Source organism: Callospermophilus lateralis, chromosome 15 (assembly GCF_048772815.1).
Source record: "Callospermophilus lateralis isolate mCalLat2 chromosome 15, mCalLat2.hap1, whole genome shotgun sequence".
NCBI classification, from domain to species: Eukaryota; Metazoa; Chordata; class Mammalia; order Rodentia; family Sciuridae; genus Callospermophilus; species Callospermophilus lateralis.
In genome coordinates this window covers 26,782,195-26,810,030 of record NC_135319.1, presented here as the reverse complement: position 1 = coordinate 26,810,030, position 27,836 = coordinate 26,782,195, and the positions used below count along the sequence as shown (strand labels likewise).

General features: G+C 38.4%; 1 protein-coding gene across 2 annotated transcripts in view; it reads right to left on the bottom strand.

Moving 5' to 3' along the window:
- Stambpl1 (STAM binding protein like 1) overlaps nucleotides 1–27,442 on the bottom strand; it is a 44,025-nt gene extending 16,583 nt beyond the window's left edge. Inside the window, exons 1-4 of one of the 2 annotated variants that reach the window (XM_076834477.1) lie at nucleotides 27,165–27,442; nucleotides 26,346–26,651; nucleotides 4,525–4,609; nucleotides 148–365 (exon numbers count right to left, since the gene is read on the bottom strand). In XM_076834477.1, coding sequence (XP_076690592.1) covers nucleotides 148–365; nucleotides 4,525–4,554 — 248 coding nt within the window. In that variant the 5' untranslated portion in view covers nucleotides 4,555–4,609; nucleotides 26,346–26,651; nucleotides 27,165–27,442. The remainder of the gene's footprint in view (nucleotides 1–147; nucleotides 366–4,524; nucleotides 4,610–26,345; nucleotides 26,652–27,164) is intronic. The other variant, XM_076834479.1, reaches the window with a different exon arrangement.
- Nucleotides 27,443–27,836: the final 394 nt, after the last annotated feature.

Below are 27,836 nucleotides of genomic sequence, written 5' to 3'. Positions count from 1 at the left end.
ACTTTAAAGCCTGGACATTTAATGTTTTTGCAAATAATAAAACTGGTTTGAATGTGAAAAATTTCCTGGTACCCAGTCAGCCACATCAAAATATCATGTAAGTATTTTTCCAATTTTCTTATTTTAAAGGCCTCCAACAAGACTTACGTTATAAATTTATTATAAAGAACAAAGGCATTTTCCAAGTTTCCTTCTTCCAAATACACAGATGCCATCCTCTCCATTTCCACTCCAGACCTGAAGTATCGGCGTGGGGTGATGTCTTCACTGATGGTGATATTACAACCCAGCTTACTGAGGGCCCGGACTCGCTCTTCCGGGGTTAGGGAGACATCTGTATGGTCAGGCATGGCAGCTAACTTTTTCTGCAAAGCAAAATTGAAGTTTCTGATTATAATAAGAAATGAATATGACTGATTAGCAGATGTATTTTCTATACTAAAAACTGAAACCAAGAACTAAGGGTATCTTTTCATAAGAGTTAAAGATGTGAGCCTGACACAGTGGTGCACATCTGTGACTTGGGAGGCTGAGGCAGGAAGGCCACAAGTTCACACCCAGACTGTGCAACTTAGTAAGGCTCTGTCACAAAATAGAAGATAAAAAGGGCTTAGAACGTAGCTCAGTGGCAGAACATCCCTGATTTCCATCCCCAGGACCACATACACACACACACACACACACACACACACACACACACATACAAAAAAAAAAAAAAAAAAAGAGCAAGAGAGTTAAAGATATGATCGAAACAAAATCTTTTTGCACCAAAAAACACATATCCAGTGTAAACATACATTTTTATTGGAGTAAAATTTCTTTTTCAGTTTCAAGGTACAATTATGCAGCAGTTCCTAGGCCAACAAGTATTTATGTCATGTGAGGTAAAATACCATTGACCATCAATATACCTGGATATTTATATCCAGGTCATGCTGAGCAGGACCTGAGAGGAATTTCTGCCATTGTGGGACTCATATCATTCTATCCTGAAGGGTCTGAAGGAGGTAGCTTGGATTCAAAGTTACTATGAGGATTTGATCTATTCCAGGATATATCTACTTTAAAAAGAAGCTTCCAGGGCCTCCCAAACATCTTCACTTAATAAAAAGAAAACCAACCAACCAAAAAAAAAAAAAAAAATCCAATAAGTCCAGCAGAAGCCTTTCCAAGCATTAAGAACCCCATCTCCATGTTGGTAAGTATAAAAAATTTAGAACTCCACATGAGAGCAATTACGCTGCTAATCAGTCCTTGACCAAGAAAATAACATACCAAATTACTAAGAAAAGACACATATTAATTACTATATTTGAATTTTATTAATAAATATATTTCTATCTAGAAATGCATATAGTAGGCATATTTAGGATAATTACTCAATTATTCAATAAGAAATCAGAGCTTGGGAAAGGCAAAAAAAAGAAAATTTTTTCTATTAAGGGCCCTTTGCAACTTGAATTCATATCTCCTAATGTGAATGCAGCCATAAACAATAAGATAGAACTGAACCTGGCTGTATTCCAGGCAGTGAATTTAGCTGTGAGACCATACTTGATCTCCACAGGCCACCAGAGTGTCTGAAGGCCTGGTCCATACAACAGCAGCATCAGCGGCAAACTGGGCCTTTCTTTAAAATGCAAATTCCTAACTGGCCCCACTTGCATCTAAAACCTCAGGATCTCTGAAAGTGGACCAGAGAATGGATGTTTTAACTAGCGTTCCTAGGGGAACTTCCGCATGCTCCAATCTAGATCATTCTCCCATTATTTCATGCAACAAAACAGAGCTAACCCAATGCAAATTTAGCTGCCTGAGGCCTCTTTGGTCTGTTAAGGGTAGTTTGTAAGTCTGACTATAGTGTGGGCAGAGCATTTGACGAATATTTGTAAAATACTATGAAAGAAATCAAGGTAGAAACCATTTAGTTATGAATTACTGATTCAACTATCATGGATAGAGTGCAATGGATTAGACTTTTGGAGTTTTTCCAATGCCATTTGGTCTACTTTGGTGTTAATTTTATAGCAAATAGAACTCCAGGGATCTGAAATGACTCTTGCTTCTAAAGGCTTAATATATAACCAGAGAGCCATAAACTTGCTTCTCAAGGTTCCATAAATCAGAAGCAGGCCTTGCCTTTTACATCTGCTGCTACTCTTCTGGCCTGCCCTGGAGCACTGTGGGTGAAACCTCCTTCCTGATCTTTCTTCCCCAGGGAAGCTATTGGGCCTGAGCTTCCTCTCCCTGAGGGTCCACAGCTCCCTTTTCAGTAGTAGAGTTGATACACCTGGTCAATTTAAGGCAGAAGCAGTAAGGAGAATCTCCCACATGCTCCAGTGAAGAGAAAACTTCTGATCCAAGTTACTAATAATAAAGGGAATATGCAATTTTGATCCTCACCTGGTACTTTTTAATCTATGATTACTTGGCCAGAATTCTAAAAGGTATGACTGGCAGTGACACCAAAACTCAGTCCCTTCCTAGCATCATGTCAAATTAAAGCATACTTCCTTCAATAGATAACAGGTATTGAAATACAATTAGATAGCGGGAATTAGTTCTAGTGTTCTAAAGTAAGGTAACTATAGACTATTATTATATGTTTCAAAATAATTAGAAAAGAAGAACCCAAAAGTACCCAACATACAGAAATGATAAATATTTGAAGAGATGAAAATGCTAATTATCCTGATTGTATCGTTATCCCTTGAATACTTCAATTGAATTTATCAAACTATACCTTATAAATATGTAAAAATATTCTATGACAATTAAAAAATAAGGTGCAAGTACTTAAAAAAAAACACAAATATTTTGATCCACACCCTGTTATGCTGTTCTTTTAGTCTCTGAAGAACACGGTAATTTCAGAGAAGCTGTTGGAGGCTTCCCCACATCAGAGACAGGAACCTGAAACTCAAGAACTCAGGGAGTGAGTATGCAGAGGCTTCCAACTGAGATGTCTCCAACACTATTGCAATCCACCCACTTCCCCTAATTATACTCACTTATAAAACTCAACAAATGAAAATACTGTTATTCAACCACAGATAATTGCCTCTATGACATCACAAAGTAACTGGGGGGAAAAAAAACTATGAAAATTAGAGCATTTTCTAAGTGGGGTTTCTGGTTTCCCATACGTGCAAGAGTGATTTGCCCACATTCATTACTGTACAGTCTGCTGAGTCTTAGTTATATCTGTATAAATGTTTCCCTTCAAAACTCCTTGGAGTTTTAAAAGGAATCATTTTCCATTCATCTCTGTTTCCTAGGTTGAGGCACATTCCCTGAAGCAGAGCTGATAAATCCATAAATGTAAAAAATAAAACAGAAAAAGTGGGGCTGGGGTTATCAGTCAGTGGCAGGTAATATGCCTAGTACACATAAGACCCTGGGTTCTATCTCCAACACCAAAAAAGCAGAAAAAAAAAAAAAAAGAAAATGAGAATGAGAACGCAAGGAGGAAGGAAGAGAGGAAGACAGAAAAGGAAGTAACAAGGTTATATTTAGATTATCTTTTTCCCTAAAGATAAAAATAAAATTGATCTATATAACGTTTTGGAAAAAGCATGTAAGTCCACTATTAGGATGATTCCTTCCTCTGCAAAGTTGGACATGGGGCAAAGTTTTATTATTCCCCAGTGGAATCACAGCACAGGATCAGAAAATAAGTTCCTGCAAAGTGAGTCCTTATTTCTCAAAAATGCTCTGAAAGTAACTAATCCCCTGTGAAGGACTTTCTTGAGGTTGAGAAAAAACATTAGGTCACAACCTATTTTGATGCAAGATCCAGGCCTTCTCTTTCACTGTTTGGGTGTGATGGGGTGTTAGCACACTGTTGCTTACAGGGCTACTTCTATAGTGTTGCCAGGCATGGGTAGCGAAGAGAGTCAGGAGTAAAGTACCACTTCCATCTATCAAGCCATCGTGGTAGGCTGGGAACATGGAAAATATTGTCTACAATTTTCATAAGGCACAAATAATTGCAACAGAGATTATACACACTCTTCTAAGGTATTGCCGGAGAAGTATGCATATTGCTGAACCATAAGGGAAAAAGTGAGAGGAAGAAGAGTTTCAAGAATGCAGATATTTACACGAGGATCCCAAAGCAAAGCGGGGGTGTTAAATCAAATATGTTTTCCTCAGCTATTAGCATACATGGTAAGACTCCCAATTTTTATCTGTAAAGAGACAGAGGCACAAAGAGCTTTACCCGCTGTGATACCACTCTCAAGTTCTCTTCAGTGTTTTTCCAAAGGACTATACTGGTAGAATCTACCTTAATTAAAATTTTACACTTTTGTAGTGAAAAAAAAAATTATTTTTAAGTCTTGTGAAGATGGCTTTATTAGTCACTTCCTCAAAGGAGACTGCTAGTCGCACAGATGCATGAAAAACTACAAGTGCTGAACTTCTTAAAGTAACTGTGACTCACTTCACATTTGTTTGGGCCCGTTTCTGTTCTTCATTTTGGGTTTTCCAACCATATGTAAAGCATCAGTTGCTGCTACCTACCAGGGAATTCAGAGTAAATGGCTGTTCCATGTTGTTCTGTCTACAAAAAGGGAAGGTGTTCACTGTTTCTTCTCAATCATTTCATCTGTTTCAAAGACAAAAACAGAGCTAAGGTTATTTGTTGAGAACCCAAGTCCCAAATTCCAACATGTTCAAAAAAACATCAACACATTGAAATAACTTATATAACCAGAGTGTTTAGAGAGGCTGTTGGAAATCTGGTCAGGAAAATACAAAATTGTAGGCGGTTATGTTTTCTTGAAGCTGTACATTCAAAGTGGAGGTGTGAAGGGAATTAATATTTGATGAGCACCCAGGATGAAGCTGCTGGGTGTTATTTTATTTAGAACCCTATGCTTGGGTATAAAATAGGTTCAGTTTCTTCAAAGGAAGAAAGAAGAATTTCGTGATTAACAGCATGAACTCTGGGGCAATGGACCCTTTACCTAGGTCACAGGGTTTAAACTCAGCCTTAGAGCTGTGGTAGGCAGGAGTCTTAGAAGGCTCTGTGTTTCTGCTCCTTGGAAACAACGGGTTTGTTTAATCTCCTTCCCTCAGGTACGGACAAAACTTTGTAGCTGGCTTCAAACCAACGGAACATGACAAAGGTGATGCTGTTACTCCCCTGATTATGTTGCATTATATGGCACAAGTGAAGAGATATTGCAGAGATATTGGGGACCCTGGACAGCTGATGCTCAAATAATCAAGAGAGGTTATCCTGGGTGGCCCTGACCTAATGAGGTTAGATCTTTCAAAGGAGATGCTTTTCTGCTGGTATAGAAGATCCAAATGCCACAAGTTACACAGCCACTAGGAAATTAATTTTGCCAATAATAACATGAGCTTTGAAGAGAAGCCCAAACCTCAGATGGACCCCAATCCCTGGTCCACACCTTGACCCCTGCCTTGTGAGATGGTGAGCAGAGGACTCAGGGAGGCTGGGCCCTGATATCTCACCCACGTAACTGTGGGATTATAAGCGTATTGATGAGATCATGGAAATGTGTGAAGTAGCAATCCAAAATCAATATGCTAGCTGCATGCCCATAGGTAAGTTAGATAGCCTTTCTGTGCATAGGAAAAATGAAGAAGTAATAGTCAATTTTATAAATGTTAGTTATTATTAGAATCTTTACTTTGCCATTGAGGAAACTGAGGTTCAAAGGTGTGAAGTGATACCCAAGTTCAAATATTGACGCAGTGAGTTCCTTCCTTTTTATACTAATGCACATCAATCTCTGTATCACCATTTCCCACTTCTTCTAAATTTCTTTTGTCCTTTATAACCCACTGAGTACCTTCTCCTCACTCATTTCCTCATTTAGGAACCAGGGAAAGGAGCCTACATTCTCTTAAATTATAACATTGTTATTCTACAAATCTCTTAAGTAGATCAATGAGCCCCTCCAGGCTATTTTTGGCCCAAGTCCAAGGCTGAGAAAACTTCAAGGAAAGTCACTTATCTCTTCTCCCTCATTATCTGCACCATCCCTAGAGTTACCCTAAGCCCCAAGCCTGCAGGTTACAAAAATGTTCAAGAAAGAAAGGACCTGGAAAGAGCCAGAGCTTGAGTTGAACAATTCTGGCAGCAACCAACTGGGGAATCACCACTTCTCAGTGAGAAGAAGTTAACAGGAAAAAAAAAAAAAAAAGATATTAAGAGTTTAAAATGGGACTAGAGTTGTGGCTCAGTGGTAGAGCGCTTACCTAGAATATGTGAGGTACTGGGTTCAATTCTCAGCACCATATACGAATAAATGAATAAAATAAAGGTCTATCAACAACTAAAAATATTTAAAAAAAAAGAGTTATAGACAGAATAAAAAGGAAATACTGACTAGTCATTGATTAGGGTCTTGTAAAGAGTAGAATTATTTCTTTTAAAAACCACTCCAAACCAGGAGTGGTGATATATGCCTGTAATCCCAGCGGCTTGGAAGGCTGAGGCAGGAAGATCCTCAGTTGAAAGCCAGCCTCAGCAACTTAGTGAGGCCCTAAGTAACTCACCAATACCTTGTTTCTAAAAAAATATTTTTAAAAAGGCTGGGGGCGCTGGGGTTGTGGCTCAGTGGTAGAGCACTTGCTTAGCATGTGAGAGGCCCTGGGTTCGATCCTAAGCACCACATAAAAATAAATAAATAAAATAAAGTTATTGTGTTCAACCACAACTAAAAATAAATATTAAAGAAAAAAAAAGGGCTGGGGATATAGCTCAGTGGTTAAGCACCCCTGGGTTCAATCCCTGGTACAAAAAAAAAAGTCCCTCTGACCCATAACATAGAACAAATAATTTTAAATGTTGGAAACACGAAGACAATTATTCAGCTTCCAAACAATACTTTGAGAAGTACTATATTTGATAACGGACCATACAGGATTCTTAACAAAAGGCAAAGACAATGGCTTTTGAATTCATGGAAGGATAATGAAAAGATCACATATTTCCAGAAGAACCAGAAAAATGGGGGCTGGTGAGGTTACAATTTCAGGAACATTAGCCCAAATCACACAGAAGCATTGGTCTGGTGAAAACCCCACCGCTATCTCTGTTGCCAAGGAGCAGGGGAGTCTGAAGCTTGTTCCACCAGTTCCCGCAACTCTATCGGGAATTGTTGCCATGGAATCATTGTGCAGCTGCCTAGCATTTCTGCATGTCCCTAGTTTCTATCTCACAGAATGACATGGAGGTGTCTGACTGGTAGTGCCTAGTTCATATGCTTACAGCCTGGCTGCAGAAGCGATAGAATATCCTGACATCTCCAGCACTTGTCATTTCTAGAAGAGGATGTGGGATGTGCCAAGTGAGAAAAGGGAGATTTAGGGCAGAGTGGCCCAAAACAATAAGCATGCACAAAAACAAACTCATAAAATGTAATGAGCTTCTATAAGTATAAAATGTTTAGTTCATCCTGAAAAGCTGAATGGATTAAACTATTATAGATAAAAAATATTCATTATTAATTTGCACACATAAATTAATTTATTATCCAGTAATAATGAAAACCAATGCTTCCTAAATATAAAACGCAAGCACTTCCTAAATATAAAACATTGGTCAGTTGACATTTTTTTTTTTTTTTTACTTTGCTGGGGACTGAACTCATAGCTTTGAGAATGTTAGGCAAGCACTGTACCACTGAGCCACACTTGTTTTATGAACAACTAATTATGTGACAACACCTAATCCTGACACTTCCAGTTGTAATATAAACAATTATCAAAATCAATATATATATATATATTCTCTGGATTGGAGACTCTCAAAATATGGTCCAAGTCTCTCCAGATCCTTTAGGGGAATCTAAAAGGTCAATATTATTTTCACACCATTACTGAAACATTATTTGCTTTTTTAACATCAGTCTCTCACAGTTGTATAGTGGAGATTTCCAACAGTTAATGGAATGTTTACTGGTATACTCATTTAATATTTAACTTTAATACAGTAATAATAAATACATATAACCTACATAACAAAACTTTTCAGTATCTTTAGTAAATTTTTTAAAAATTTTTTTAGTAGTGGATGGACACAATACTTTTATTTTATTTATTTGTTTATTTTTTTATTTTTTATGTACTGCCGGGAATCGAACCCAGTGGTGCTTCATGCATGCTAGGCAAGCACTCTACGACTAGCCACAACCCCAGCTCTTTAGTAAATTTTAAGGGGACAAAAAGTTTGAAGACCCCTGCCCTAAGACCAACAATACAGACTCATCACGCAATGTTGAGTGAACCAGAAATAAAGTAGGCCATGAGACTCTAATAAAACAGGAAAAATGAATGGCAAGTATCACCTGCCATGTGTGCTACTAGAGTTTGCTAAAATAATTACAAAACTGAAGCAGTGAATACGGTAAGGGATACCTTACCTCATAGAAACTGCAACCCACAAGTGCAAAGCATCCCATAATACCTATTCTTTCTTTCTGATTAAGTGCTTAATTTTTAACTAATATATAGCTGCCCAACTAAAACCCACATTTTCCATCCTTCCTTTGAGTGAGGAATGGCCACATCACTAAATTCTGGGCAATAGGGTGTGAACAGAAGTGGTACCATCTGGATCCTGCCCTGCAAAGAAAGGGCATGGCCTTCTCCACCCACCCCTTCCCCTCCTGCCAGCTGGCATGTACACACAAAGGTGAAACATGTTGGGTCATGAGGATGAGCCAAGGCAAAACAAGAAGAAAAAAGGAGCACCTTAGTTTGCCTACACTCAGACCATTATGAGAGAAATAATTTATATCTTATTTAATACTTGTAGTTGCTGTTTAGGCAGCCTGACCTATATCCTGATAAAAGCAGCAGGTTTAACCTAGAAAGGGTGATTCAGAAGAGCCCACAGGGACTAGGGTCAGTACTGATAAGGAAAACACACATTCTCTACTGCCTCTGTACCTTTGTTCCAGGTACAGGAAGTAACAGAAATAACTCCTCCCTCTTCTCTTAGCTCACCTACATCCTGCCCCACCTTTATCAACATTTAAAACGTGTAAGATTTTCATATAAAAATTCAGATTTCCAGATTCTCCTAAAAGGGCTGTGTGTGTGTGTGTGGGGGGGGTGGTTCTAGCACACACACCCCACCCCTAGCCTAGGGCTGAGCACCTGAAATACTTAATTATTCCAGCAGTGGATCCACAAATAGAATATTAAGCCTCCAATGAAGAAATGGAAACAACCTAAGTCCCATGATTATAAGTAAATGGTACTTCAGGAAAGGAAGTGATCCTTGTGACATTAACAGCACAGGAGAACTGGCACGAAGCTGGCAGAGCATCTTCTCTAATTCCTCATGCTTCAGCAACCAGCATGGGGAAGACCGGTTGAAGATGACTTCAAGAGCTAAATATAAAGTGCACAGTGCAATTTAGAGAATCAGAAATATACTGATGCAGAAAGTCAAAGGCAGATGGGAAGTATTCAATGTCACGCAAGAATAAAATATAACTCCTTTTTCAAAGCAGAGGTCCAGTACACGATGGAAATGCCAAGTGCAAACTCAGCCCTGCAGTCAGACAAGCCTGGCTGTGAGCTTGGTCTATTCCTAACTTGCTTATGATGCCTTCTTCCTGAGCACCTCCCAGGCTTACCCTCCTTCACAAATGGTCCCCTTCATCCCACTCATAGGGGCTTATAAACAACATTCATCAGAAATGCCTGATTTAATCTCAACCTGATCCCTAAACTTCACCCCAGAACAGCCCATTTTCTTGAGATTTGATGACATCTGAGTGACAGCCATGATACCTGTAAGATACCTTCTGGAGGCTCATTTTGCTTTAGAGTTTCTGCCTTCTAGTTTTTATCTCAAACCCCATTCCTCACCGTAGCTTTCAAAGACCACCACTGTCTTCTCTTAACTGAGCTTTCTCATGTGTAAGGCAGCATTTGCTTCCTGCCAGGACTGGAAACCTGTGTGTTCACAATAAGCACATGGAGCTCAACCCCTGTCCCTGGGGCCCAGCTGACAAGTAGTTTCCAGAACCAAGTGGGCAGCCAGCCTGTCCAAAGGGGATGAGATCAAACTATGGCTATTGGGTCCCAATTGTCTCAACTCCCCCAAGAGACTATGGAAGAACTTTTATGATTCTGCTCTTTAAAACAAGCAACAAATAATGCCAAGATTGAACAGAGAAGATATCTGATCTAGTACAGTGTCTATTTTTGTGGCCTTAATTTACCAAAATTTCCTTCTTTTTTTTTTTTTTTTGTGGAGCTAGAGGTGGAACCCCAGTACCTCATAGGCAACATCCCCAGCCCAATTTGGTGACTTTTTTCATCCTTAATTTTTCCACCCCCGCTTTTTGTTTTGGTTGAGCTCCTGACCCATTTTCATACATAAAGTAATATTTTCTGGAATACTGAAATGAGACTACCAAACAGTGAACAGTCTCCTTGGAGACCATGTACTGAATGAAGAGCTGGCACCACCATTACCCAGCTATGTCCTTTGCTCCCTGAGTGCCATGGTGACCTGGATAAGCAGGTGTGATCTGCCAGCAGGGGAGGGGTGGGAACACCTTATGCCACCTTCTGGTGTCTCACTTCTAATTGGCCACACCAACAGTCATTCTTTGGTTATAGAATTCATGTCTTCCAGGAAGAACACCCTGCAGTTTACTTAGTTGGCAATACTTAAAGGAAATCATTGTAACCTAGGCCGTGGGCTGTGCTGACCTAATCTGATTTAGATAAAGGGAGGTAAAGGGCTATTCCCATGCTTTAAATGACAGGTACAAAGAAGACTCTCCTGAGTCGCACTGTTATAGATTGAACCCGCTGTAGAGAAAAAAAAAAAAAAAAAAAAAAAGATCGAGGCCCATCCTTGTTTGTCCATTTTGAAAGAGTCTAAAAATTCAGACCTGAAAACAAAGATGATTTTGAATTTTCTATATTAATCAGTATTACCTACCAATCAGAAATGTGCTGTGACCAAGATTGATAATTTATCTGTACTAAAATATTGGCAGGATAAAAATTAAACTTGTACAACTATAACTTGTCAATCTATAACTAAAAATTAAAATTAAAAAAAACAGTCTGACTTGAAAATTCAGTAACATATCCTTAATATACCTTCCAAAGAACAAAAGGAAGTCTCCAGTGCAATAAAAAAGACATTAAACTGAATGAAAATGAAAAGACAAAATCAAAATTCATGGGGGAAATATACCACTTGACCAGAATATTAGAAATAGTTTTTATTGCATATAAAAAGCTTCTGGTTTGATGAGGGAATAGTCAGAGGCGAAATGATTAGATTATGACAGCTGTAACCTAATATGCCCATCCTAGTTTAAATGGACTAAGTGGTAGGTGGGGCATGGTTGGAGGAGGTGGGTTGTTGAGATCATGCCCTGGAAGGGTTCATCTTCTATGCAGCCCCTTCCCCTCTCTCTGATGCATCCTTCTACCATGCCCTTCCACCATAATGTCCTGCCTCACCTTGGGCCCCCCACAAAATGGACTTGACCTTCCATCATTAAGCCTCTAAACCTGTGAACCAAAATAAATTTTCCCTCTTATAAGTTGTTTTTATTGGGTATTTTGGTCACAGGGATGCAAAGCTAACTAACACAATGAGTATCTATTAAGGGACAGGTTCTCGCCTCTTACCTCTAGAGGAATATTCAGGATACACATTCAGCAACAGACTAGTTTAGATTTGATCTGATCAGCAAGAATGCAGTGGCTACAGAAAAGAGTATTAAGTAAACCACTCCTGACATATGTTTTAAATTACTTTGAGCAAATCTAGGCTACCCTGAGAGCAATGGAGTCGTATGTTTGGCCATAAAAATATTGTTTTGCATAGTGCAATACAAAATTTTTATTCTGATACCAGGATGAAGTGATTGGGTCCCCTAAGCACCAAGAACTCAGGTTTTAGGTCTACAAACATCTCTGGGAGAATCCAGGTTTTCCCACTAGGGAAGCCTACTACATCCTGTTTATCCCTTTTGTTCAACTTATTTTCATCCTTTAAAAGAAGACAATAATACTTAGCCAGAAGAACTCAAGTGAAGTGAAAGTCAAGTGTATAAGAAATTCCATTATAGTCTCCAGATTACAGGAAGGAAACAAAGAAAATCCATCCTTTCTCACAGCAAATGGTTAAAGAAATGAGGTTAATAACTTCTGAAAGGTATTATAAATATCACAGATGGTTGATGTGCAATTACTTGCTTTCTGGCAATTCATTTTTGACAGACATTCAGTTATCTAACAGTTGTCCTAGTAATTCTAGTCAGGAGAGGTACTACTGTCAGGTTATATGTCACCTTCAATGCAAACCACCATAGCAAAACCGCTGTCGTAATAATAATAGGTACCATTAATAGACAGCGTTCCTTCCCTGGTTAACTGAAATCAGACATTAATACACATGATCTCAGATACCCTGACAACAGCCTGTTCAAACAGGACACAGTTGAGCTTATTGATTAGAGGTGCAACCCAGGGTGAGACTATCTGGTTTCAAATTCTGACTTCACCCACCACGAACTGCAGAATCACAGGCTCCCCAAATACAAAGAGTTGACAGTAGAAACTGTCGAATTACAGGTGCTAAAAAGGAAAAATGAGATAATGCTTGTAAAGCAGCACAATTCTTGATGTCAGTAAGCACTCCCCATTTTATAGATAAGAAAACAAGAGCCTAGAAATAGGAAACTTGAGCAACTCTTGAAACAGGAATCCAAAACTAGTTGCGCAGGAACCCAGAACCAGTCTCAGTCACCCATGAAAATTAGAAATTGGACTTTAAGAGGTATCAGTAAAATCCAGGGAAGGGTCAAATCCTTGAGCCTTAGGTAAGAATGACAGGATTTACTACAAAAATGAAGATTTTAGTTCAGTGTTACAAATGTATGACTCATAACCTTTTTCCTGCCAAAGAAATAAAAGAGCACTCGTTCCCTTCACTTTTAGGAAGACTGCTCAGTGTCTGAGGCCTGAACACCTGGTACATTTTATTAACAAATTCAAACTCTACCAAGACAGAGTTCAATTCAAAATATTTATTGGTTTTAAAGATACATTCTAAATTTTGTTGTATTTGAAAGATTTCATATACTAAAAAAGTTCTAACTTAGAAGCCTGAGGTGATGATTTTTTAATGTGATGATTCAATTAATATGAATTATAAAACATTTGGTAAATAAATTTGAGATGTCCAGGAGAAACTTATATTTGTACACAGATTTTTAAAAATATATTCCTTAGTTGTCAACAGATCTTTTTTTTTTAATGTGGTGCTAAGAATCGAACCCAGTGCCTCACACATGCTACGCAAGCACTCTACTACTGAACATAGATAGCTCCCGCCCCAGTACACAGATTTTTTTCATCATAAATTGTATGCGGATGTTAATTTTACTCACCTACTGTTAAAATACTAAAGTTTCCTAGAGATTATGTATTCCAAACATAAGTCACCCATGAGACACCAAACTTTAGTTTACATTTTAATATACTTTCCTTTTTATTCCCATTTGCTTTTAAGAAACCACTACCAATAGATACCTAATGCAATGAAGTGAAATGAATCACAAATAAATTTTTTAAATGACATCATTCTTTTGCCTGCCAGTTGCCTGAAACTCCAAAGTTGGGTTCAGTCCTTGGGCATGACTAATAGACTTTTTAAAATTTTCAAAAATTTCCTGAGAACAGTTCTTCAACAAATGAACTTACTATCCAAAAGCAAGACAACTATCTTGAAATATTTGTCCACTGCTTCTCCAAAAATCCCCACCCACAAGAATTTTCACTGTGGGTGGTTACACTCGTGTTTGGTTTTACATTAGACAATCTCTTCCATGCAGTGAACAAACCCCTAACCCCCAAGAAAAGACAGTGCCTTTCCATAATATTTTCTGGCAATTCACTTTACAACTCTTGAAAAAAAGCTCATTTTCTTTTCTGTTTTTTGTTTTGTTTTGTTTTGTTTTTGTTTTTTGTTTTGGTGTGTGTGTGTGTGGTGGTGGTGGTAGGTGCTAGGCAAGTGCTCCACCACTGAGCTACACCCCCAGTCCTTGAAGAACCCCTTATTACCAGCAAAGCCCATTCATTTACCATTTGGCCCCTCCCTGCCTTCCTGCCCTGTGACATCCCCCCTAACTTTAACATGGTTTTCTCACAGTGTGGTTCCTAGACCACCTGCATCACAATAACTTGGTGGAGGAGGTGGGTGCTGGCAACAATAAATAGATTTATAGAACCCATTGAGTCAGAATTTCTGGATAGGATGCCCCAGGGATCTCCATTTTTTACCAAACAGCCTAGGATATTTTTATGCACATTAAAACTTTAAACATTGCATCAAATAAAAGTCCTCTAAGATTGTTACAAATAACCTTCTAAATGCCTTGCCTTCATCAGTGGAATATTTTCTACTTTAGAACAAACGTTTAATACTTGGCTTCTGTGAAGTAGAAGTTATTCTCCTATTTCCTCCCCCACCCCTCAATCCACATTTCAAATACCAATTTTCCATCTTTACTCCTGACACACCTCTTATAGGACACATTTTTTTCATGGCTTCAACTTAATTTGAATGTTAGCAGCATACCTTCCAATGTTGCTCCCTTCATTTCCACCAGGATATCCAATTGTGGTTTCTCACTCACTATGTTCCAAGGATAAATACATCTCTCCCACAAATACTGCTAGCTCTAAATAAATTTATTTATTCATTTACTTATTCAACATTGTTTAGAAACTGGTAAGCAAAGAGCTGGGAGCATGGTGCATGCCTGTAATCCCAGCAGCTTGAGAGGCTGTAGGATGGAGGATCATGAGTTCAAAGCCAGCCTCAGCAAAAGTGAGGTGCTAACCCTGTCTCTAAATAAAATACAAAATATTTTGATTTTGTATTTCTAGGGAGGTTACTCAGTGGTCAGTACCCCTGAGTTCAATCCCCAGTACAAAAGAAAAAAAAAATGGTAAGCAAAGAGACATATTTGCTAGGAGCAAATGCTGGGACGGAGAGGTAAAACTATTAAACAATTATTTACACAATTGTGTAATAAAAATGATGGCAACTGCTACAAAGAAAAAATAGAGGAAATTATGAGAGTTATGTATTTGCTAGCAAAAATGCTTCTAGGGCAAGGATATATTTTCTTAGTGCATCAGGAGACATAGATCATAGATTTATCTGATTATTGGTAATGTTAACTTTGACCATGAGTACCTCTGTAGTTTTCTCCCCTATGAAGATACTATATTTTCAATTGTAACTATAAAGTATTTGGGGTCAGGGGGATATCTCAGTGATATCTCATGCATGAGGCCCTGGGTTCAATTCTCAGCCCCATTTAAAAAAAAAAAAAGTATGTTGTAGGTAATTATTTTTAGATTCTGAAAATATTTTTTCTTCTTTTCTTAATTTTTTATGACAGCAGAATGCATTACAATTCTTATTACACATATAGGACACAATTTCTCATATCTCTGGTTGTATATAATGTATATTCACACCAATTCGTGTCTTCATACAGGTACTTTGGATAATAAGATCATCACATTCCACCATGATTTATAACCCCATGCCCCCTCTCCCCCCTCCAACCCCTCTGTCCTATCTAGAGTTCGTCTACTCCTCCCATGTTCCCTCTCCCTATCCCACTATGAATCAGCCTCCTTATATCAGAGAAAACATTCAGCATTTGTTTTTTTGGGATTGGCTAACTTCACTTAGCATTATCTTCTCCAACTCAATCCATTTACCTTCAAATACCATGATTTTATTCTCTTTTATTGCTGAGTAAAATTCCATTGTGTATATATGTCACATTTTTTTATCCATTCATTTATTGAAGGGCATCTAGGTTGGTTCCATTGTTTGGCTACTGTGAATTGTGCTGCTATAAACATTGATGTGGCTGTTTTTTTCCCCTGTAGTATATTGTTTTTAAGTCCTTTGGGTATATAGACCAAGGAGAGGGATAGCTGGGACAAATGGTGGTTCCATTCCCAGTTTCCCAAGAAATCTCTATACTACTTTAAAAATATTCTGTTACCCATTAATTTTAGCAAATAAAGATGATTTTTGCCCAAAACAATTATTACTGTGATATTTGAAAATGGAGATTTTTCTATTTCCATCATTCCTTACATTTATTAAATAAGTAAAAATTCTTGCTTGACAAAAGTTGTTTTGTTTTTATATAAAATGTAAAAATTTAAGCTGGTGTGTGGGGGGTGTTTGTTTGTTTGTTTGTTTTTGTGGGGCTGGGGATCAAACCTAGGGCCTTGTGCATGCCAGACCGGTGCTCAATGACTAAGTTATACTCCCATCCAAATTAATCTTTTTTATGGTATCTACATCTAGGTCCCTGAACATTCATTAAAAGGTCTTCAAACTCACTGATCATAAAAATTTTATAATACATCTACCTTTATTTTCTGCCAATAATTTGATGGTTAGGCATTTTTGTATAAACAGCTTTGATCCTTATATAATTTATTTTTTATATAAGGAGTGTGTCAAGATTGTCTCCTCATCACCAGGTAAAATGTCCTTTTCTTTCTCTTCAAATTACAATCAGGAATTGATCCTCATATATTTTTACCTTCTTGTTTAATTCTCAACTCTCACCCATAAGGTGATCTGCCCAAACTAGGCACTCAGTACACATTTATAGATTTAAATCATCTGACAGTAATGGATAAAGTTGGAGAGAGGTTAGCAAGTAGTCGCCCAAAGGGGAGAAAAGTGCAACTGTGCAATGAGGTTGGTCGGGTCTGAAAGGAATGGAGATGGATAATAGCTACAGAGGACACTGAAGAAAAATCATAGAACTTGGAAATTAAATGAATATAACACAATATAGGAGCAAAAATAAGGAAAAATATTGTAAACATCAGCATCTAAGGAAGCTGGAGATGGTGATGCTTCTAATTTCACTGTCAAAAGGTGAAGAAATGCTTCTTTCATCTCCACAAATGAAACCAACACCCAATGGATTACACAAAATGGCAAACCCTGGAAACACCTCCCTGCCCCTCCCTGCCTGTCCTTCAACCCCAAGTCCTACCTGCCACCTATATCTAAGGATTTCAATTCACTCTCTAAACTATTTCTCCAATCTGCATCTTCTCACCATCTTTTCAAGATCTTCTTACCCTAACCACTTCTGCCCTTTTCTGTCTACATTGCTAGAACAGCCTTCTAACTGGTGTGTTTGTTTCTAGCTGGCTCCCCTTTGATTAATTCGATATACGACCTGTGTTGTGACCTTTTACAAACTTGACTGTCATTTTCTTTGCTTAAAGCTCCTTAGTGGCTTGCCATCACTATTAATATCCTATTGTAGCTCCCCCAACCTCATCCATAGAGAATATGTTCCAAGATCCCCAGTGGATGACTGAAACAATGAATAGCACAAAACTTTACACATGATTTTCCTCTTAGAATACCTACCTATGATAAAGTTTATTTTGTAAGTTAAGCACAGTAAGAGATTAACAAAAATAACTAGTAATAAAGTAGAACAAATGTAACAATGCAATAAAATTTATGCAAAGGTGGTCCCTTTTTATCTCAAAATATCTTGTATTGTACTCATCCTTCTTTGTTGACTGCAGGTCACTGAAACTGCAGAACTCAACACCACAGGTAAGTGGTACATCTTTAACAGGTCCTGCAAAGCTAAGTCTGACCCAGCTCATTCCTGGCCAACCTTCTTTCACTTGCTCTTCTCCACTGTTGGCACCTTTGGGTTGCTAAAATGCACTGTGCAAAATCAATGAAAATACCCGCCTCTTTGGTTCACATTTCTACTTCTGATTCATCTTCCCAGTGTTAGCTTAACCATATTCCTCAGAAAAGACACCTTTGACCACCACCAGATTAGGGTGCACTCTTGACTACAATACACCTGAAGAAACATCAGATAAGCCCAAATCAAGGGATTTTCTACAAAACCACCAGCCAGTACTCTTAAAAAGTATCAAAACAGAAAGATTGAGCAACAACTCCAGATTTAAAAAGACTAAGGAGACATGACAACTAAATGCAATAGATGAACTAGAAGGCAAACTAGAAGAAAAATTGCCATTTTTTTAAACAATATATACTCCTATTGACAAGAAATTCCAATTCTAAGATTTCCCCATAGATTGTTCTTCCCAAATGCTAGACACATACACACACACACACACACACACACACACACACAAACACACAAACACAAAAACACACACGGCAGCATGGTTTAAAAATATTAAAATTTTGGAAACAAAAAGAAATAGCTGCATAGGGCCACACAGTTGTTAAGTAATCAAATCTTGTTGACTCTAGACTTAAATCTTTATCCAGTAGCCTATAGTAATATCACAGCCAAAGAGAATGCTCTGGTCTGGGTATTTTAGCTGAGCTGCAAAATCTGGAAAAATTTAAAATCATAGAATATTAATGGAATTGATAATATTCAAGAAACATTTACAGAGTGTCTGATATAGTCCGTATATTGTGTTAGATCTGAGGTCCTAGAAAAAAATCATCTGACCAGGCACAGAATGAGTGACAAATGCTCAATATGTGTATACATAAATTTATTGTATTGCTTCTTATAAGACAAAACTCAAATCTTGGTATCAAGTAATAAATCTATGATCCTGGAAAAGATTTTCAGATTCTTTACTAGTTTTTTTTTTTTTTGTATTTTCAAAGTGAATACTGTGAGAGTAGTTTCCTCATAACAGTTTGTGAAGAATAAAATTTAATATCAGCATGTAATATTCTTTCAACTGTACCTAGTACACAGTAAAAAAAAAACTAATAAAAGTTAGTTACTATTATTATTTTATTTTTAAGTAGAATTGGATGTCCATGTTTGAATCCAATAGCATGAGAGATTTTGATATATATTTTCTTCATTGGCTTTTGTTTGGTTGTCCACTTTTGTGGTATAAATATACTTACATTAGAAATTGAAATAAATAAAATAAATAGCCATAAAAGGGCATCATTAAAAAAAAATCTCTGGCTTAAAATCAAGCCTTTAGAAGAGACCCGCATGTTTGTGCACTGAGCCACAGACTTGCTCAAGTTAGAACACTAAGTGAAAAAACCAAATTGTAAATTAACAAAGTACGACTTCATCCTTGGAGTATGAATGTATATGTATTAGTATATTGGTACTTGGAAGAAAAAAGTCTGGAACAGCTGTGCTTACACAGTAGTCTTAAAGTTACATATCATTACCATGTGCTGACTTCTTTTCTTAGCTGATCTCTCAAGGGTGGGATCATGAGGGACTTTCATTTTCAATTCATTCATTTCTGTACATTTGTTATCAGTCTGCATCACTTTATAAAAAGACAAATTATAAATTTTTTTAAGTCTTAAAGCTTTGAGTCAATTGTTCTAGATTTGAATCCTAGTCTCTTCAATTTCTATGTGTGGGAGAAACTGATGGCTAACCTGGATAGTTGTTATGGTTTGGATATGAGGTGTTCCCAAAAGCTACTGTGTTAATACAGGAATATTCAGAGGTGAAATGATTAGATTTTAAGCACACAACCTAGTCAGTACATCCTAATTTGAGTGGACTAACTGGGTAATAACTGTAGGCAGGTAGGGCCTATTTGGAGGAGATAGGTCACAAGGGGCATGCACTGAAAGGGTTCATCTTCCTTGTGGCCCCTACCCACCTGCTTCTAGGATGCCATCAACAGAGCTGTGCTCCTCCACTGCACCCTTCTGCCTTATCTTGGGCCCAGGACAATGGAATCAGCCTAATAATGACTGCATCTCTGAAACCATGAGCCAAAATAAACTTTTCCTCCTCTAAATTGTCCTTGCAGGTATTTTTATCACCACAAAAACCTGACTTACACAGTAGTCTTAAAGTTACATATCATTACCATTCAATTGCTGGAAATATCAATTTACCGGCTATGTTCAAGAATACAGAGTTGGAGAACCCTATTGCAAAGGCCTTCAAAGTTGGTATCACCAAATTCTGCACCCAAATCCTCATACTTGTTCTCTTCTGCCTTTATGGTGACAAACCAGTCTGCTTCACTCCCTGTTTCTTGATCCTCTGTTTCTGAACTAGATACTGTGTGGTCCTTGCTGAGACATTTGTTTCCATCAGGTGAGCCCCCTGCTCAAAAATGCTCGGTATCAACATAGTACCTACCAGAGGGAGTTTAAACACCTTGGCTGGACAGCCCATGAAGGCTCTCAGTGTAATCAGACTCCCTTTCCTTCCTTCTGTATTATTAGACTATTTATCACTTCCTCCTATGTCTTCCTCAACTTCTCTTATCTAATCATCTGCCATTCAGAAGGACATATAATATTATCTCTAACATATTACTGCCAACTGTGGTTTTCTGATTCTGTCCATCAAAAAACCAGGAATTATTAATAAGATGAGAGGAAGTGTTTTACTCCATTATAAGCACTCCAAGACAATAGTGAGGTGTTTGTACTGAAATATGTTATTATGTGAGAATGTCTATGGAAATCAATAAGAATAAATGCTGAAAACATAAAAGGAGAGGCAAAAGATTGAGTATAAAATGAGTTTTTTCTCAAAGTATAGTTTATGATCACCTACATCAGGATTTTCTGAGAAGACTATTGAAAGAAAGGGTTCCAGCTCCACCCAAACCTAAATAACAACCTACGGTGTGGGATGGGGGACATTTTATTTTAGGGGGCATAATTTGAGAATCACTGTCCTAGTTACCTTTCTACATCTTTCAATAACACCACACTTGACAAAAGGAAAATGATTATATATACCATAAAATATGCCATATATATTTCTTTCAAGGTCCACCTTTTGATTTCTTGCATTTTTCATGAATTGGAAAAGCAAAATTCTACCCCCACCAGTGATTTCAAGTAGTTTTAGTTTTACTTATATATAAAGTACTATAGCTTCAGAAAGGAGTTTTCCTGTGCTGTTAGACACTAACACATGAAAGATTTTCCAAGCTTTTCTTTTCTAATCTCATTCCAACCATCATGTCCATAATGTGCCTATAATTAAAGAGAACTTACCTTGTAGGACAATTTATAAACCAGCCTTTCAGAGAAAAAGAGATCAGAAAAAAAGGACAGAGTCAATCCACCAGAAGATAGAAGCACAGACCCCCAGGCAAGAATGAGCTCTCTTCCTTTTTTCTCAGTTGTTGAAATGTGCATTTCTAGTGTTAAAAACATATGGCTCTAGTGATAGATAATGACAGAGTATTATCCTGTCTAAAACAGGAAAAATGAAAAGGCAGTATCCTTAAATGAGATGAATTTAACCATAATTCCATTACTGATTGTAGTTTTCCTTCTGCTTTTAATTAAAGGTACAGAAATTATTGCTCCAGCCACTGGCATTAGAAGCACAGAGCTCACAAAAGGAGCCCACACTGGGACTTCTCTCTGAACATGGGGAAATGCAAAACAGGCAGTATTCACATGGAACCAGAAGGGTTAAAAATGAGTCAAGCTGGCCTCATGTTTCCAAAATAAGCCAGTGAATCAAGTCAAGCCAACAAAATGACTATTCTGTGATGGTTCCCTTAGTACTTATCTCTTATCTGTGCATTTGCTGAATTTCTGGTTCTGGTACTAGAATGACACTAAAACATTAAGGATGGCAAAACTTTAACAAACAAAAAACCAAATTCACCAAACCTCCAGTTTGGTCATCCTTAATCAAGTCTGAATTCATGAAATTTTTGAAAAGTTTTTTCTAGAATAAATGGAACTTTAACTAAATCATAAGATTCATAATTTACACAAAAGGGTAAATCAAAGAATAGAGAGTATATTTTAAAAGCTGAGATTTTATTTTATTTTTCCTCCACTAAAGAATTCATTCTATCCATGAGTGTCATATAAAACCAGGAAAAACTGACATTTACTTAGAAAAACACAAAACTGGGGCTGGTGGTGTAGCTCAATGGTAGAGCCTGTTCTTAGCATGCATAAGGCCCTGGGTTCAATTCTCAGACCAAGAAAGTAAAGAAAAGAGAGAGAAGGGTGTGGGAAGGGGAAACCCACAATACTATAGATTTGTGAGTTATTTATGAGAACAAAGATTATAAGCATTAGTGTAACAATGTCAAAATATGGAAATCAGTGATGGCAGATTCCATTCTAGAGAACCTCTGGAGAAATTGACAATTTTCGTTCTTCCCACCTATAACTAAAATCTGACCTCCTATAGTTATACACAATAATTTCATCAAGTTAAAGAATAGCTAAAATTTACTTTGCCACTACTCTGTAGAATTTTCTGAATTAATTGAAAAAAAATGATTAGAAATGCCACCATCACTTCACCAGGCTCACAAAGATGAATGGTACCAAAGTTTCTCAGAATACTGATACTTACCCCAGAACCTGATATGCTATATTAAGAAGGCATCTCCTCCCTGCCTCCAGAAAAGAACCACTGAATACTGAATATATGACAGTTGTATGTGCTATGCATGTCAATGGTATTAGGCATAAATAACAATTTTTTAAAGCCTATGTAAAAACACAAACTATAATACTTTTTGACAAAGAACTTCAAAAAAATTATAAAATATGAAAACATTGAGAAAAAACTGTAGCCAATAACCTGTGTGCTAATTTTATTTTAAAGATAGCAAATCTACATTAGGGATGACTAGATCTCTAAAACTCCATGAGAACAATCCCACACTGTTTTTACTCAAATCAGTATCCCTAGCACCTACCATGTGGGATAAGAAACAGGAATCTATTCAAGATAGGAAAGCAGGTGTTGGAGTCAAACTGTCTGAGTTTGACTCCCACCTCTATCATAATCTATCTACCAGCCTATGACCCTGAGCAATTTACCTAGCATCTTCAAGTCTTACTTTTTAAATCTGTAAAGTGGTACCTATTGCATAAGGTTGTTTTATGTGTTAATAAAAACAAGAATAACAAACACATAAAACATTAACTTTTTGCCAGACACTGTTCTAAGCACTTTTCATTTATACTTATTTAGGCATGCATTCCTTCCTGGGCCTTATGAAATAGAGACTAACATCCCAATTGAAACATGAAGAAACGGGGACTCCAAGAAGTTAGTAACTTGCACAGAGATATACAATTGGTCAGTGGCAAAAGGATTTCATTTCCTAACACTAATCATCCTTGAAATTTCATATGTTATTCCAAGTACTGCTTAATACTATCTCTGGCATACAGCACAAGGCCAATCCTAACATTTATTAGGAAATACTTGTCAAACATTTGCATAATTCGCAGGTTACCCAGAGCCCAGCAAGAAGAAATGCAGCAATCAGCTGGTGATGCCTGAGTGGGGGTAGAATGTTAGTGATCATACTTGTGTCCTTTCCACATGCAACAAAGAACTCTGATGTCTGACTTCCTGAAGTTTTCCCTTCTTCATCTCAGTGCCCAGGGCTCTTATATTATACTGTCATCACCTGACGCCAGATTATCACATCCCCTCCTTTCTTCTATTATTCCACTCCCACTCAATTGCCAAAGTGTTCTCACAAAAAGATGCTTTCATCCCTTACTCTCTGTCAAGGAACCTACAACCATCTAACAATAAAAATTCTTCTTCCTGGCTTTCAAGGACCTTAATAAGTCATGGAGGGAGCATGCCTTTAACTTTCACTCAAGGGCCCAAGTACCTACTTATCAAATAAATACTTGATATGAATGGCCATGTTTGATTATACAGAGAATAGCAGTATTTGTGTTACTTCAGAATGCTGATAAACATTTTCTTTATGTTATGTATTTATTTTGGACATAGCTCAATAAAAAATTTGAAAATATCACTTGATTTTATTTAGAATGAAACGAACTTGATCAGAGAAGCATATAAAGGGAAGAATATTGATGAAATTTTGCATTATTATTAAACAATGCAATGTTAATATTTAGGTACACTTTGTATAGCTTTCTAATCTTTCATCTTGAAGTTAGATTCTGAATCTCATAAAGAACCTCTAATGATTAGAGAAGTCAGAACTAAAACAAAAGGAAGGCATGATCTTCTTGTATTCCAAATTGAACAATGCACCCATTTCTAAAGTTCCTTGAAAGGTTAACAGCCAATCACAACATAGGAATTACTGGAATTTATATTAAGGAATTGCTTTTAATAAACACAAGTTACTAAGTCACCCACCAGCCTGGATTAATGTCTCTAAACCAACTGCACCAGTAGACAAAAATAACATGGATTTAATTTAAAATTTAGAAAAATCATCAAGTAGTATGTATTTTAAAGACTTAGTCAACTGCCAAATGTTCAACTGGCCCCTCCGCTTGGCATGAGGAGATGCAGGATTGTACTAGAAGTTCATGTGATTTGCTTAGAAATGCAAATAATTTCTGACAAAAGCCACATCTAGATATAGACCCATCCAGATTATTCCTGAGTTGAACATTCTGATGTCAACTCAGGATTTCTGAACGTACACTCACACAGCCATTTGGATAGTTCACATATCCAGACAGCTAGAATAAGCAAGTCAACAGGTACCAATATAGTAGTTTTAGAGGGATTGTTATTGTTCCTTCACTTGAGGAAGATGGTCTTCTTAGTTGGTTGTATCAATGGGGCTGCAATTTGGTGAAAGGTTTGGTGATTCTTTTAAAGTTATGACTAGAATAAAATCAATACCAGAAAGGTCAGAGTAGTTAGGTTGGGAAGATAAAGACATTCTAGGATTTGTTGTTCATTTAACAAATATATTTATTGAACAGCTGCAACCCATTAGCCCTCAGGGATGGAAAAACAAACTAATATTTTCAGGGAAAACCATGAGTCATTTCACATAGTTTTAACTGAAGCCACTTTTTTTTATAAAGCCAAGAAAAATTCCATTATTAGAATCACAAATCCAATAGCTTAATTAAAATGTCTTTAATTGGCAGATGTATCCACTAGGAAGGCACCTGGCACTTCCCAGAAAGCATCTGCATGATTTCCTGTCATATTTTTGAGCAAGAATTATCAGGCTTCTCTTTTCTGTAAACTGCAATCTCACTCCTTATATTGTAGCTGTAAATAGGCCTGGAAAGAGTCCTTAAAAAGGAGGGATGTGACCAAACTAAGTCCTATATCCTAAAAGTAAGAAGAGGAAAACTTTTAACAACAACTCTTTAGGTATTTTTATGCACCCTTTTCAGGAACCAACCCCATAAATACCCTCTTTCCAGGAGCAAATCTGTCTGCTGAGGACACATGAAAGTCCTCTCAATGCCCTCTCCAAACCCCACCCAGGCACTAAAAATTCTATGAAATAGGGCAATAGCAGGCAAGAAACTGGTCTTGAAGACTGAGATACAGGTAAAAGACTTAGCATCTGCTTCATGGTCCAAATGGTGTTTACTCTACAAAAGAGTATAAAACAAGTTTCTTCTCAAAATTCCCAAGAAACAAAGACAGGCCTGGTTGCACACATCTATAACCCCAGTGGCTTGGGAGTCTGAGACAGGAGGATTGAAAGTTCAAAGCCAGCCTCAACAACTTAGGCCCTGTATCAAAATTAAAAATTAAAAAGACTGGGGATGTGGCTCAGTGTTTTATGTGCCCCCGTGTTCAATCCCTTGTACCAAGAAAAAAATTCTCAAGAAACAGATGATGCATAAATTACAACCAAAGTATATTCAAAAATGTAATTCCATGTGGCAAACATTTGCTGTATGTAAACTTTAACAGAAAGCATGCAGTCATTATTTTCCAGGTAGATTCCAGTAACATTTATGCCTTTTAATAGAAGAAGCACTAATGGAGCAAAAGGTAAGAAGAAGAATCTAGGCCTCAAAGACATTGATTCCAGTTTAAAATTAACACATGTATAGTGTAGCTAGAAATATGTCAGATATAATTCAGTCATGGAGTACATTTTGAACTTAAATTTACCATCCATCCTAAAAACATAAAATTGCCAACTGAAACAAGGTCTGGGAAAACCATAAAACATAGTGGTTTAATCTCTGTAAAACAACCATAGAAAACTAATACCTATGGGCTGGGGATATAGCTCTGTGGTAGAGCTCTTGCCACTGGGTCTGCCTTTCATCCCCAGGACTGCAAAAAGAAAATCAAACAACAACAACAAAAAACTCCTCCCCCAAAATTGAAACAGGAAATCAAACATTCAGGTGTAATTTATCTGCTGGAACAAATCTTCCTTACCGATTTTGACAGGATCTTGAATCATGAACCATAAATCAGCATCCTAGAAATATTCTCTATATTCCTGAAAATGTCTTAAAATCCAAGACTTAATTTTATTTTCAGCGATTAACAGGATATTTAAAAAGCAGTATGGTCACTTACTTTGAATGATGTCTGTTTCACTTGCTACCAAACACTGATTTCCGGAAAGCAAGCCGCCCCTCCTCCTTCCTCCCAATACTAGAGATTTTTTCCACTCCTCTAGACCAGCTTCAGTTTCCTGAATTATTTATTCCTTCGGCAATTTTCTTTTATTAAACTTCGGGAACTAAAGCACGTTAGGCTTGGTTGTTTTAGAGTTCTGGAGAATTGGTTTTGTTGACATTCCACTTCTTAGTGCATTTTACTGGGGGTTTTCAGTGAAGGCTAAAGTTATTCGGATGGCAGAAATGTCTTTAAGGGATCGCTCTGAAAAGGCAAAAAAAAAAAAAAAAAAAAAAATCTAGAAAGGCGTCCCACACGCCTTGCAGGAGTAAATGTCAGTCTTTCCAACCCTTGCCCCCCTGCTTCTGCACACACGCACGGTCACAGAACGGTGATCTTTATGTAGACATTATTTTCACGGTTGCATTCCAAGTCTGAACAAGAAAAGCACGCGCACCTAGGTACAAGTTGGAGCCAGAGTCCCGCCCCCTACCAGGAACCACAGCTTCCAGCCTCTGCCTTCCCTATCAAGGTGAAACTAACCCCTAGGGACTGGCGGAGGCGCGCACCAGAGCCGGCCGGACCACAGCGCTGGCTGGAAGGAAGCAAGCAGACAGCAGAGCGCATCTTCCCCTAGGAGCCAGCCGGCGCCCCGACGCCGTCAGCGGAAGAGGGGCCGGCGCGCGCCGAGCCACCAGACACACGCTCCTGGCGTGCACACTCGCTCGCGCCGGAGCGCGCTCACACTCTACCGCGCGCGCGCACGCGTCTACTCACCAGCAGCCCTTGATGTCCGGGGCCCGCGTGGGACGGCGACCGCGGCAGCTGCCCGCTCGCGTGCCGTGTGGCTTTGGCATCCGTCTGGCCGCTACAGCTCCAGCCGCTGTGGCTTTTGCTGGAAGGTACTGCAACGGATTGATAATGGCACCCAGCTAGGAGGCGCCCACCCGCTTTCCGCGGCGTGCTTCCTCCCGCTTCTCCCTGCCAGCTGAAGAGCTTTGCTAGTTCCACTCGTTCGGGGTCGTGTGTTGCTCCCCTTTCTCCTATTCTTCCTCCCGAAGAAGCCCGTAGCCCGCCTGCCCAGCGCCGGGGAGGGAACAACGTCCTTACAAACCCGCGCGCAGGCCCGCTGATTCGCAACCTGCAGCAGCTCTCCCTGCTGCCGCCGCCGCAGGAAAAGAAATTGTCACTGCGATGGTCCTGGCTTCCCCTGCCCCAGCCCCTGGGTGCCGCCTCCGCCTCTGCCTCCGCCCCCTCCTCCGTGGCCACAGCCTCCCGCATTCTGCAGAAAAACCTCGCGGGTGGCAGCAAGGCCCTGCGGACGGCCTAGAACCAGCGTGAAACGGTTGGGTGCTACTTAACCATCTGAAAACCACGCCTCTTGCCCAGCCCGGGACCACCTGGACTCCCCCTTTTTTCCACCATCACTTTCACCCAGATGGACCAGAA